Here is a 13,588-nt window from a genome sequence, read left to right as displayed (position 1 = left end):
TGACGGACGACGAGATGGCGAAGGTCGCCGTCCTCGCCTCCGAGTATGACGCGCCTGTGCAGCCGCCACTGCCCCGCTACGCCACCGCCGTCATGCCGCCGGGCCTGTCGGCGGATGAAGCACTTCGACAGGCGCTCCTGGAGTCGGCGGCGCCTCCTCCACCGCCGCCACCGCCGCCACAGCCTTATCCCTGGGCGCCTCCTCCACCGCCGCCACAGCCTTATGCCTGGGCGCCTCCACCGCCGCCACAGCCGCAGCCCTGGGCGCCTCCACCGCCGCCACAGCCGCAGCCTCCTCAACCTCGAGCACCGGCGGCTCGCCCGGCGTACGCTCCCCGGATGGCTACTGACCGTGGGTCATACCGGAGCTCATCGTGCTCGACAGCGACGAGGAGCAGCACAGCGACGATGAGCAGCAGTAGGAGTTTAGGTTTTTTTATGTTTTAAAGTATGTAAATTATGTTTCATGTTTTAAAAAAATGATTCGTCCTAAAAAATGCGTCGTGCCGCTGGAGCCACCCCCGACGCAAACGGACGCGCGGTCGATTTCGACCAAAAGGGCCGACGCAAACGGACGCGTCGCGCCGCTGGAGATGCCCTGACTACTCTAAATTTCTCTCTTTTTCTGTGGAGAAAGCACGCCACACTACAATACTACAATATAGGAAAAATAATTCTATGCGACCTGTCTATGGGTAAACTCTTTTCACCTTTTAACAGGTGGCAGTTTAGATCTAATGAGTCCAGTTTCGCTCAAGGGACTTGGTATATGGCCGCTAGCTTTATAAGTCAGTAGGGCCGAGCAAAATAGTTTTTGGTTTATATAGCAGCTTTTAATTGAAGAACAAATGGGGCTAGCCTTGTATTAGTTTTCCATCGAAGTCACCACATAGGGCATGTTTGGTTGACGTTTCAGTTTTGGGTCTGGCTACACCGAGGTTGACCTACATTGAGTTAAACCGAAGTCACCTCCAACCACTTCTCCTTTCCTTTTTTGGTAATTGGTTGATTCCCGAAATATAAAGGATTAGACATCTCGCGCAGGATTTTGCATGGCTGCGTGCGGTGCGGAAAAGCACGGCCCTGATAAAAAGGCGAGGAGCGTCCCGCCGTACATGTTGCACCCTAGCTACTACGCCATTCTTCCTCTTTCTCCCTCCCGCAGGCACCGCCCTCCATTGAACCCTATAGCCGAAGCTTCTACATCTAGATGTGGTACCATTGACAACCACGGAGGATGGTACCTCCCCCTGATTGACTACATCCTCCGCCTGAATCTCGTCTTCAAGCTCGCCATGTGGGTACCATCCTCCTTCGTCATCATCTTCCTCGTTAGATCCTTGATTTTCATCAGATCTTCCTTCTAAACTGCTATAGTTTGCATGTAAAATCTAGGTACTATGTTGCTAGCATACATTCAGGCCAAAAAATAGTGGTAAAGATGCAGAACTGACCCCCCCCCCCCCCGGAACCAGATTTGTTACATGTTCGGCGTCGGAAACAATGGAGACATAGCTTCGGTGCTTACATCCTAATGGCAACTACCATTAAAAGAAGCTCCTTTTGTTACATGGAAACCACATCATAGCTTCCATAACATGCCAATAACACTGTGATCAAACAAGAAAAGTAAACAAAAAAAAGATACCATTTGAACCTGGCAAGTTAGTGGCAACTTAGTAGAACTGCAATCATCATGGTGAACATGTAGGTTCGATACTTGCATGTAAGATATTAAAACAAGATATATAGGACGCATAGATATTCAACGCATGCATAGCCGGCCGGTGGTTGCACGGGATGTAGAGCCGACCAACGGGTGCACATGATGCAGAGTCGGCCCACGTTTGTGCAGGATGGAAAGCCGGCCGATGTTTGATCCCTGCCTCTTCCTTTTTCAGTTGGCTTTGTGTTGGAGGCTCTACACTGCCACTAGCACCAACATGTCTTCAATTGCATCTTCATAGGATTCTGAAAGTACATGGAGGCCCATGTATGGTTTTGGTAATTAATGATAATCCATATGGACAAATGGTTGCACTAAGTTATATTTGTAGGGTTTATCCATAGGCAATACTTGAACCATATGTTGGCTTCAAGGTTGTAAGAATAATCGAATGAAGATCATAAAGTGACAAATATGTCTTGAAGACAAAGATGTAGTGATCCGTCAAATGTATCTTCAAGACGTGAACATAATGAAGAAAGAAGAAATGGTGTGCAAGTTCAAGATGAGCCATCTTGAAGAGATAATGAGCTTGAAACTTTCTATCCATATGGTGATCATGGATATGCGAAGATGCACCGAACAAGAAGCTCTCCCATAGTGGAGTATGGAGAAGAAATCCGCAAGACTTCATATAGCAAGCATAATCAAGAAAGATATTCTATCTTGTTGTGGTCAAGATCATAATCATCTAGCTCAAGTGAAATGCGCAAGTTTAAGATTTTCTATTGATAGGTTTTCTTTCTTACCGGTCTCGTGGTGTAGTTGGGATGCCGGTTTATAGGTTAGTTCTCGTACTATCAAGAGGGCTCTCGAGTGAGTAACTCAATCATACCGTTCAGACACATCCAACTAATCACTATAGTTTTTAGTTCTTTATACCGAACATTTTTAGTTATTTATATGTTATTCCGTCAACATAATTTCGCAACTAAATTGTAGTATACAATTTTTAATCTTAAAGTTCTCACGTGTAATCAAAATACATTGCACTAAGTTGAAAACTCGTTTCGCAGCAAAAGTTTGTTCATTTTATTAAAACCTTTTGTGATACATTTCTTGGAAACCTTTCCGTAATGTAACTCACTTGGATCTAAAAAAATAGCAAAGATATCATTTGATTTCATTAGTGGATATGTACATTTGGATATATTATTATTTTTGTATGCATTTGATCCATTTGAGTATCATTAAATATCTCGGTAGAAATGACTCTAGAGCATATGTGTCTAGTACACTCAACCTCCCGAATAAAATTACCTAGGTTGTTTGTGAAGGAGTTATGCCCTGGTATATGATTTATTGATGTCACACGCTTACATTAGCATTACCGTTTCTTTACATACCACAAACACTGGTGCATGAATACATAGGAGGATAGTAATGTAGAGTAAAATCACAACAATGTTGCACGAACACGGGCAGGGGCGGAGGCAGGGGGGCGAGCAGGGGTCAGACCCCCCCAATGTGTCGCCCCCCTCAAGGAAATGCAGGGGCACCAGTACCAGTTCGTTTATACGTATTGCGCTAATGGCCGTGCTAATTGCCTGATTAGTTTTACTTCAGCCCCATTGCATGTGGATGGTTGTGCACGAACGGAAGCCCAACTAATACAGCCCATCTGGCTACATGCCCACGTAGTGACGTAGATGATGATATCGACCAGGACGCCTCATATTTGTGCTGGATCTCGCCGTCTCGCCTCTCGCCTCTCGCCCCTCAATCAGATCAATCGATCAAGCTCGCCGCCAAGGTATAGGACCCCTGCCGCTGGTCACTCGCAAGGCAACTTACTGGCAGCTCGTCTAGCGGCGACTCTATATGGTGGTTGCCGGCATGCCGCTGCAACCTTGGTTGCTGGCTAGTCGTCGCCCGCACAAGCAGATTATTAGTCAAGGTACATACATGCGGCGATAATGTACATCATAGGTATTTCTAGTCTGATCCAATCCCTCCTTTTAACCTCATTTTAGCTACAGTTTGTTTGTTCAAATTTGAGAAAAATACCCAATTTCTTAGGTCTGTATCATGCTCTAATCAACCCTGCCCTAATGCGATCGAGTTGTTGATGAATGATGATAGAATATAGATATATGCTACGTATATAGTCTGTGAAAAGTTCGACCCGGACGAATGGAACATGGGTGCTCGCGCACCCATTTACGAATTTTTTAAAAAAATGCTATTTAAAAGTTTTAAAAAAATGTGAAGTAAAATTTTGCATGTACATATTATGTTGATACTTACTCGTGTGAGTTTTCACGAAAAAATACCATTGTGTGTGGCCTACATAAAAATGACAAAATGTCTAAATGAGAATAGTGAACAGTAATTTGTACTATTCACAGGAATAGGAATTTGCATTTTGTCATTTTAGTGTAGGTCACACACAATGGTATTTTTCCGTGAAAACACACACGAGTAAGTATCAACATAATATCTACATGCAAAAATTTACTTCACATTTTTTGGAAACTTTTAAATAGCATTTTTTTAACTTTTCGTAAATGGGTGCGCGCGCACCCAGGTTCCATTCACCATTTTCGGTGAAAAGTTAGCCTAACAAATGTCAGCCTGCTTATCAATTTTAATGTTTTAGATCATCTGTATTCGTACAGCATTATTACCTTTTTGGCAAACATATGTTAGTATGCTATTTCGATTTAGACTTTGCCGCTCGCCCCCTCTATACTCAAATCCTGGCTCCGCCCCTGAACACGGGACAAGCCGGGTAGTAATGCCGAGTAATCAGCACGTACGTAGCGTACGCTCCCTTTGAGCGCGAGTTCACTCATGAGTTCTATAAATGTTGGATGACACATTATTTTAGTAAACTCTGGAGATGTCGCTACAACCGCTAGGTTATCTATGTATGAACCAACATACAAAATAAAATTTAGAGGTTGACCATGCTCAATTACTTCTTGCCACTGCTGCCGTTGATCCTTCTTTCCTTCAAGCACCGAATGCAATTCTCTTAGACTAATATATAGAGAACAAATGGGACTACGGTAGGTTTGTACCAACGAACATATAAAAAAAAAGTAATTCAAGAAAATACATCGAGTTGGCAACTGAGATACAATTTTCTTATCTACATTGACAACTCTCTGTTCAATTACAAAACATAACTTACGGTAACTGAAAATCATAATATACCAGGACCTTTCTTTCCACTGCCCTTTCAACTAACTATATAGATAGATAAAGTGAGCCAACGATCAGCGGAATGCAGCCAAAATGTAACATTCACATGCCGCAAGCTTAAGGTTTCAAAAGCAAAACTTATGTAGCCCGTTACACCCCAGATAAAAGTACGTCTTTTAACATAACATAGAATTGTCTATATGTTCTCAAATCATCAATCATGGTCTAGTAATCTTTAAACAACCATCTTAGCCTTGAAGATTAAAACAAAATGGATTCAAGATATGAGGAGTCTACTAGTCCCAGCAACACAAATACGCCAAAAACATGGGAATAAAAAGGAAAAAAAGGATAATGAAAATGATGGAATAATGTGAAGAGCATAAAATGTTGAATAACTATGAAAATGTTGAATAACATCAGTATCTTGATGCCCCCAGGCCTTCACATTGGTCAACTATGAAACGCATCTTGAGTTACATCTGTCTCACTGCATCATATGTTCTGCATCTACAGCCTCCACCATCTTGTCATCTTTCGACGTTCTCAGATGCGGATTGCGTTCCTGATGACAGGCGGTCCACGGGGGGCTATGCTGTCTTCTTTGGTCCTAACTTGGTCGCCTAGAATGCTCGCAATCAAACTACAGTGTCTCGCAGTAGTACTGAAGCTGAGTAAAAGGCAGTTGCTAATGCCACAACTGAGATTATTTGGGTACAGTCATTGTTGAGAGAATTGAGAGTCTATCAACCTCAGCCACCGGTCCTTTGGTGTGACAACATCAGCGCTACATATCTTTCATCGAATCCGGTATTTCACGCCTGAACAAAACATATTGAACTGGACTATCATTTTGTGAGGTCACATCAAATTCATCTCCTCTAAAGATTAACTTGCTGACATCTTTACGAAGCCGCTTCGGCAGCCTCGGTTTATGGGTTGTAGGCGCAATCTTAACTTACTTTGTACATCATGCCACATTTAAGATTGAGGGAGGGTGTTAGAATGTGTATACATAGATTGGATCTCTCTTGTATATGTAGACTTGGTGTACACCCATTTAATTATCAGAATGCCACACCCTATTAGGGTTGCTGAGTTATTCTCCAAATATCTTTTTTACACACCCCTATGCAGGGCACCTCCAAAAAGCTAAGAATGTCCCACCTCCAATAACAAAGGCTAAAACATATGTTGAGGTGAAAAAAAAATAGCCTAGAATATCCTAAGGTGCGTCCTAGCCTTTTGGCCAATTGGATTGGAGAAATTATTAATCAGATATCCAACTAACCACTATACTTTTTATTTCTTTATACCGAACATTTTTAGTTATTTATACATTATTCCATCAACATAATTATGCAACTAAATTATAGGATGCAATGTTTAATGTTAAAGTTCTCACGTGTAATCAAAATACATTGCACTGAATATATTTCACGTGTTAAAGTTCTCATTAGGGAATATGGACATTTGGATATATTATTATTATTGTATGCATTTGAAATATTTGAGTATCCTTAAATATCTGGGTGGAGATGGCTCTAGAGCATATGTGTCTATTACACTCGACCTAGGATGCCACGGTGAAAGACTGGCATCCCGAAATAAGATTACCTAGGTTGTTTGTGATTTGTAAAGGAGTTATGTACTGGAGGTAATTATAAATATTATAGTTTACTCCAAGTATAGTATGATTTATTGCTGTCACACGCTTACATTAGCATTACCGTTTGTTTACAATACCACAAAAACTGGTGCATGAGTACGGAGCAGGGTAGTAATGCAGAGTAAAATCACAACAATGTTGCACGAACTAGGGATAGGCCTGGTAGTAATGCCGAGTAATCAGCACGTACTTAACGTACGCTCCCCTTGAGCGCGAGTTCACTCATGCTTGCTTGGGTTGGAGCCTGAGCGCGAAGGCCTGGAGCGACAGGAGCACCTTCTTGAGCCGCTCCCTGTTCTTTGCGTCAGTGAGGTTGCCGTCGGCGTCGAAACTGGGCGGGTCGTCGTACATCCTCACGTGGAGCTCCGGCTTGTTGATGAAGTGGATGTCGAGGTAGATCCCGATCTGGCGGAGGTGGAGTGAGCCCCTACCGCCATTGAAGTCGTATCCGGCGCAGACGATGGCCGCGGCCTTGTCCGCCCAGCATTTGACACTGCCCCTCGACGCCCAGTCCAGCGCGTTCTTCAGCGAGGCGGTGACGGAGTAGTTGTACTCGGGCGAGGCGAAGAGGAAGCAGTCGGCGGCGAGGACCCTGGCGCGGAACGCCTCGACTTCCGGCGGGAAGCCGTCGCCGCCGTCGGTCTCGAGGTCCGGGTTGGCCATTGGCAGGTTGGAGATGTCGACGTGGTCGATGATCAGGCCCGGGATGAACTCCTCGCACAGCTCCTCGGCTACATTTGGGAGAAAAGACAAACCATCAAGAGACAATAGACAAGGTGGAGGAGGCGACGGACGCTCATGACTTCTCCAGTCGCAAACGTTCGTTTCACTCCCGCTACGACTGAGGGGGAATGTTAGAAGTATAATACGTAGAGATATTGGAGTATTCTAGAGCTAGAGATATAGTCGGTTTAAACTTAGCACAACTTGTCTGGTACTCCAAGAACCTCCCTTTGTACTCCTATATAAACCCCTCACCAGGTCCAGATCAATACAATGAAGAATTAGGGTTCTATATTTTCTACAGGGGAAACTGGAAATAGAGGCAGAAGCTAATCGGGTCGCCGGAAAACCGTTAAGTGCGACACGGGCCCGTTACGAGACGAGGACGGTTCGCAAACGCGTCAGAGCGTGTCGCACGGGGAGGCAGTCCACCGGGAATTTCCGCGCCCCACGTTTATCCACATGTCATGCACAGAGCAAGGAGCTTCCCTTCGAAGAGGTCGATCTTTTTCTAGAGTTTTTGGGCTCGTGTTCACGATCTTGTGCAGCCCCTATCTGGGGTTGCACCCCAGACGTGTTTTGGGCTAGGCCCGTTATTTCGTTCGCCTCTGATATTAGTGGTCATTCTCTGTTCCCATCGTAGCTATGGTTCCCTGGCGGTTTTTGATGAACTAGTGCGAGCGAAATTTAACTAATGGAAGCAAAATTTGCACTTACTACAGATCTAGCATTCGGTGTGAATTGGGTAACATTTTTAGTTATTTATATGTTATTCTGTCAACATAATTATGCAACTAAATTATAGAATACAACTTTTAATGTTAAAGTTCTCACGTGTAATCAAAATACATTTCACTAAGTTGAAAACTCGTTTGGTACCAAAAATTTGTTCGTTTTGTTAAAACCTTGTTTGATACATTGCGTGGAAACCTTTCTCTAATGCATCTCCCTTGGATCTAAAAAAAATAGCAAAGATATCATTCGAGATCCCATTAGTGCACATGTACATTTGGATTTTTTTTTGTATCCATTTGATCTATTCGAGTATCCTTAAATATCTAGGGGGAGATGGATCTAGAACATATGTGTCTAATGCACTCGACCTAGTGCGCCATGGTCAAAGCCCGGCGACCCGAATAAGATTACCTAGGTTGTTTGTGAAGGAGTACGCCGTGGAGATAATAATAAATGTTATAGTTTAACTCCAAGTATATGATTTATTACTGTCACACGCTTACATTAGCATTACAGCTTGTTTATAATACCACAAACACTGCTGCATGAGTACTTGCAGAGTAAAATCGCAACAATGTTACACGAACACGGGACAGGGCCGGGTAGTAATGCTGAGTAATCAGCATGTACTTAACGTACGCTCCCCTTGAGCGCGAGTTCACTCATTTGATTTCATTAGTGGATATGTACATTTGGATATATTATTATTTTTGTATGCATTTGATCCATTTGAGTATCATTAAATATCTCGGTAGAAATGGCTCTAGAGCATATGTGTCTAGTACACTGGTGGAAAAAAGGGCTTTGGTCGCGGTTGGCAACTGCCATTAGTCGCGGTGGCGCAACCGCGACCAAACCAGCGCGACTAAAGGCCCCCCCCCCTTTAGTCGCGGTTCCTTACGAACCGCGACTAAAGGCCCGTCCACGTGGGCCGCAGGCGAGCGCCAGGGCGGAGGACCTTTAGTCGCGGTTCTTCTGGCCAACCGCGACTAAAGGCCTCCGCCGGGTTTAGGGTTTTAGCCCCCTCCCCCTAAATCTGGTTTCTTTTTAATTTGTATTGTTTTATTTCTTTTGGGTTTTAATTTTGAAGGAGTTTCACATATTCTACGGTACTGTATACATACATGCATATGAATGTACAATTTCAAACAAATTTGAAATTAGAACCAAAAAGAATTCAAGAGGAATATACAATATATATTCAATATCGGATGACCATATACAATATATATTCAATATCGGATGACCATATACAATTTTGAACAAGTTAGTTACAAATTCTGGTGCATATAAAGTTCTACGTCATCGTAATAGTGTTCTCCTCTAGGATCGATGACTTCCCTCGCCAACCATCCAGCTAGTTCCTCTTGAAGTGGTCGGAAGCGAGCTTCGGACTAAGCGTCTTCCGGAGGTTATTCCTCGAGATGTTGTTCTCACACGTCCGGTCCCGCTCATTGCAGTATCTCCGGATCCTCTCACAAACATAGTATCCACATAGATTGGTCCCCGGTGGCTGAATATCCCCGGTCGTCCGCACTGCCATTTTAAAATGTAGCTCTTTTTTGAATTCACCGACCTTGGTATCTACGAACCGTCTCCAAACCCTACGAGGCAAAGAAAATTAAATAAACAAGAGAGTTATTAATTAGTTACTTGATATTAGGAAATGATGAACGAAATAGGCCGATCGATATAGAGCGCAAATGAATGAAAATAATTACTTTTGCATCATTTTTCTCATGTCGCCCCAAAGCGCCGGATCCATATTCAGAGAGTCGTGGACGAGAACCGAGGAGGTCCGAACTTTAATTACCATAAGAATCCAAGTGGAACCTGCGGACACGATACATGCACGACCATGCATAACTCATCGATTAGCCACATACCATGCATGGAGTAAACAAAAGAGAATGTGCTCAAGACAAAACACTCACCCAAAATGGTAAGGAAATAGAATATCACTTTTCTGTTGCTCGTTTTCTAATAAACCGCCACAGTCATCCTCCACGTCGGCGGGGTGGTGTTCTAACACATGTGAATTAACGATGTGTGGGTCAATGAACCCAACATCATGGATGTTCCTTATTCGCATTTCCCGCTTCTTCATTCTCGCATAATAGCGTACACAACAAGATAGTTAGGACAGATGCGTGCAATGAACGAGATGGGGTAGAAATTAATAAATCACTTACGAACGTAGCAACCGATGATAGATTTGTCGAGGTCGCGCAGATTGAACAGCTGGAACAATTCACTCGGATGAATTTGTACCCAGTAATGTTTGAAGTGATGCTCATATCTAACTTCCGCATAGATATACTCTTTGGCGTTTTTATGTTTTATGTAACCCTTGTACCAATTTAGCGTACCTTTCATTTGTCGAGGTAGATCCTCTTCCTGCGCTGTGCTCGACGAGAGGGCCATTCTTCACATATGTAAATACTACGTCCTTCATTGGCGCCTCATCAAGGCCTAGCAGGTGCACGAAGAGTGATACCTAACTCGGCCGCTTGTTCTCTGGCACTCGTTACAGTCAATCCATGTGCTGCCGCAGCTGCTATGATATCGGGGGCATCCGGATCGGCGGCTTGCACTATGAGCGGGGCGATCAATTGTTTACTTTGTTCCCCGAGCTGGGCAACTTCTTTCCCCTTTTCTAATTTTGACTCGGCCTCGTCCTCCAAGGCTTTCTTCTCCGCCAACTCTTGGTTCCTCTTGAACGCGAGTGCTTGCCTACGAAGTTCACGTAAATAGTCGTCGTGCAGATTCTTCGCGGCTTGGGACGGTGTGTTCAAAAATGACTTAGCCCATCTGCTTTTGCTTGTCGAATATACCGGCTTGGGCTCGCCCTCTCTTTTCTTCTTGCACTCCTCCTTCCATTTCTCATGCCGAGCAGCCACGGCCGCCGCATTTTCCTCGACACTAAGTTCCCAAGGCCTCGGGATGAGAGGCTTCAGTGATGGCTCTGGTATCTTTGTTTTCTTAGGTACATAAGGGTCCGGGTTAATAACCCGAGACCGCTTCGCTTCTTCGCCGGAGGTGGATTGGGGGCGGTGTCCGCCGATCACCCGCCGGACGAGGACTAGGGGCGGCGTCTGCTACCCGCCGGACGAGGACCGGGGGCGGCGTCGGCTGACGTGAAGGAGGTGTATTAGGTGAAGCACCACCACCACCGCCGCCACCGCCACCGTCACCGCCACCGCCACCGCCACCACCACCACCGTAAGGGGGTGGACTTGTTGGCGCCTCGCCTGGAAACTTGATAAACTTCTTCTGCCATAGAATGAACTGGCGCTTGACATCTCCAAGTCTTTTCACCCCTTCAGAGTGTAGCAATGTCAATGTCCGTGTCCTCAAACCCTTGGACTATCTCCTCCACCGTCACACGAGCATAGCCATCTTGAATGGGGTTGTTGTGGTGGAGTGCTCCAGGTGGCAAAGCACCGCCGATGGCTACCTTCATGGACATGTTCCCGATAGGATAATACGAGATGACATGCTTTCATCTCCTTTATATCGTCCACGGGGTAGCGAGGAGGCTCCGGTGCAGTAATTTCGACCACCGCAGGCTCCGGTGCAGTAATTTCGATCGTCGGTGCACCAGCCGGTGAGGCCTCCGTGGAAGCCACGCTGCTTCTTCTCCGCCGCTGGCTTCCGAGATCCATTGGATGATCTTCAGCATGTCTGCGCCCGAGCTGCATCTCTTTCGGCGACTAGTACACTCACGGTTTTCTTCATCACATCCATTTCCGTTACCAACTTCGCCACAACATCCGCATCCCGATCCATCTTTCTCTTACGGCTTCGTAACCGTACGGGTCATCGTTCGGGGGAACCCTATTTTCCACGGAATGGGCCCCATGCCTCGTATACGTCCTCCGTGTTCAGGATTCCCGAGGGCTTTTGTCGTGGCGTCGTTCTCTCCGTTGAACCTGATCCTCCCCTCTTGAGCCTCCCTCATTGCCTCAATAAGCTTTTGGGTGGGTGTAATTATTTTGCCCCGATAAACACACTCCCCTCGTCTCCGGGTTCAGCGATCCCCCATGCCCGTACCACCAGCTTTTTGGCCCTTGGGTCCCATCCCTCCGTACTCGGACGGATTCCTCGCGCCCTCAGCTCGTTCTCCATCTTCTCCCACTTAGGCTGCCAAAAGCGATACCCTCCTGGCCCCATTTTATGATTGTACTCCTTCTTGGCCGAATTTTCCTTATTTTTTTTCGATAGTTCAAGGAACTGCTCCGATTTCTTTTGCTTCACAAATTCTGGCCAATCATGTTGCAGTTTCTCATATTGTCCTTTGAAATCCGGAGTCTTGCCCTGGTTGACAAAGTCATGGGCTAGATTTTGCTTGTATTTCCGAATGCGTTGGCCATCCTAGAAAGAGCGAACTGTTTGACTAGCTTGCGCCTCTCCTTGTTTTCCGCAATCTTGTTACCCTCCTCATCGTATTTGCGGTATTCCGGAGGTAGAACGAAATGTTCCATAAGCTTGTTGAAGCAATCTTTTTTTCTCTCTTATCGACAAAAGTGAAACCAACACGTGCCTTCTTTGGCTCATTCCACTCCTGGCGGGTGATCGAGACGTTGTCTCTAACAACGGCTCCGCATTGGCCGACAAACTTGGTGGCGTTCTTGCTGGGCTCCAGCGGCTCGCCGGTTGCTTCGTCGACAACATCGATGGTGCATGTTTCTCCCGCTTTCATCGTCTTGGTTGCGCCACGCTTTGACGACGTACTCGATTTTTTCGACGATCCGGCCGAGGGCTAAAATAAGAAAGAGAGTCGCGCGCGTTAGTACACACACATTTATTCAAATCAGTTAGTTTGTATCACCAGACGCTCAATATGTATATATATATACCTCGGCGCACGGAGGTGGTTGCTACTTCCAATTGAAGATCGTCGTTTATCGACGTTTCTTCGGCATCATCTGCTTGCTGACGGCGCCCTTCATCTTCACACTCAAGGTTCAGATAAGAAGAGATATCATCTTCTTCTTCTCCGGTCGGCACATATGGAATATCGCTTTTTATGATGCCGAACATATGGTCTTCAGCCGTCCGGATCATAGTTGTCCGTAATCGGGTCAGCTCTATCGTCCGCCATATGTCGGTCCCGAAAACATGTAGTCAAAACAAATTAATTGTGTATATGCATTATATATCACATCTCTTCTACATATAAAGAGAGAGGGCGACGAGGGAGGCGAGAGGGGGCGTAGTGACCGCGTGACCGAGAGACCGGTGGCGGTGGCGAAAGGGCGGTGGCGAAAGGGCGGTGGCGGTGCCGAGGACACATAACCCTCGCCGCCCCCTCTCGATCCCAAAATAAAATAATTCTTGTTAATTAATTTAATTTTTTTGTTAAGTTAAAATTTTGTTAAGTCTAAATTTTGTTAAGTAAAATTTTTCTTAAGTCAAAATTTTGTTAAGTAAATTTTTTGTTAAGTTAAAATTTTGTTATGTCAAAATTTTGTTAAGTCAAGATTTTGTTAAGTCAAAAATTTGTTAAGTAAATTTTTTGTTAAGTTAATTTTTGTTATGTCAAAATTTTGTTTTTAGATAATATAAGCTAGCTCAAAGAGCCCGATT

General features: G+C 45.0%; 1 protein-coding gene across 1 annotated transcript; it reads right to left on the bottom strand.

Moving 5' to 3' along the window:
• Window positions 1-6,613: 6,613 nt before the first annotated feature.
• LOC124660426 (probable NADPH:quinone oxidoreductase 1) lies at window positions 6,614-7,204 on the bottom strand. The gene has a single exon (XM_047198237.1). The coding sequence runs from the start codon at window positions 7,202-7,204 to the stop codon at window positions 6,764-6,766; it is 441 nt and encodes a 146-aa protein (XP_047054193.1). The 3' UTR covers window positions 6,614-6,763.
• Between the last annotated feature and the right edge of the window lie 6,384 nt (window positions 7,205-13,588).

Source organism: Lolium rigidum, chromosome 6 (assembly GCF_022539505.1).
Source record: "Lolium rigidum isolate FL_2022 chromosome 6, APGP_CSIRO_Lrig_0.1, whole genome shotgun sequence".
In the NCBI taxonomy this organism is placed as follows: Eukaryota; Viridiplantae; Streptophyta; class Magnoliopsida; order Poales; family Poaceae; genus Lolium; species Lolium rigidum.
The sequence above is the reverse complement of the archived record's forward strand: the minus strand, read 5'-3'. Positions and strand labels throughout refer to the sequence as shown.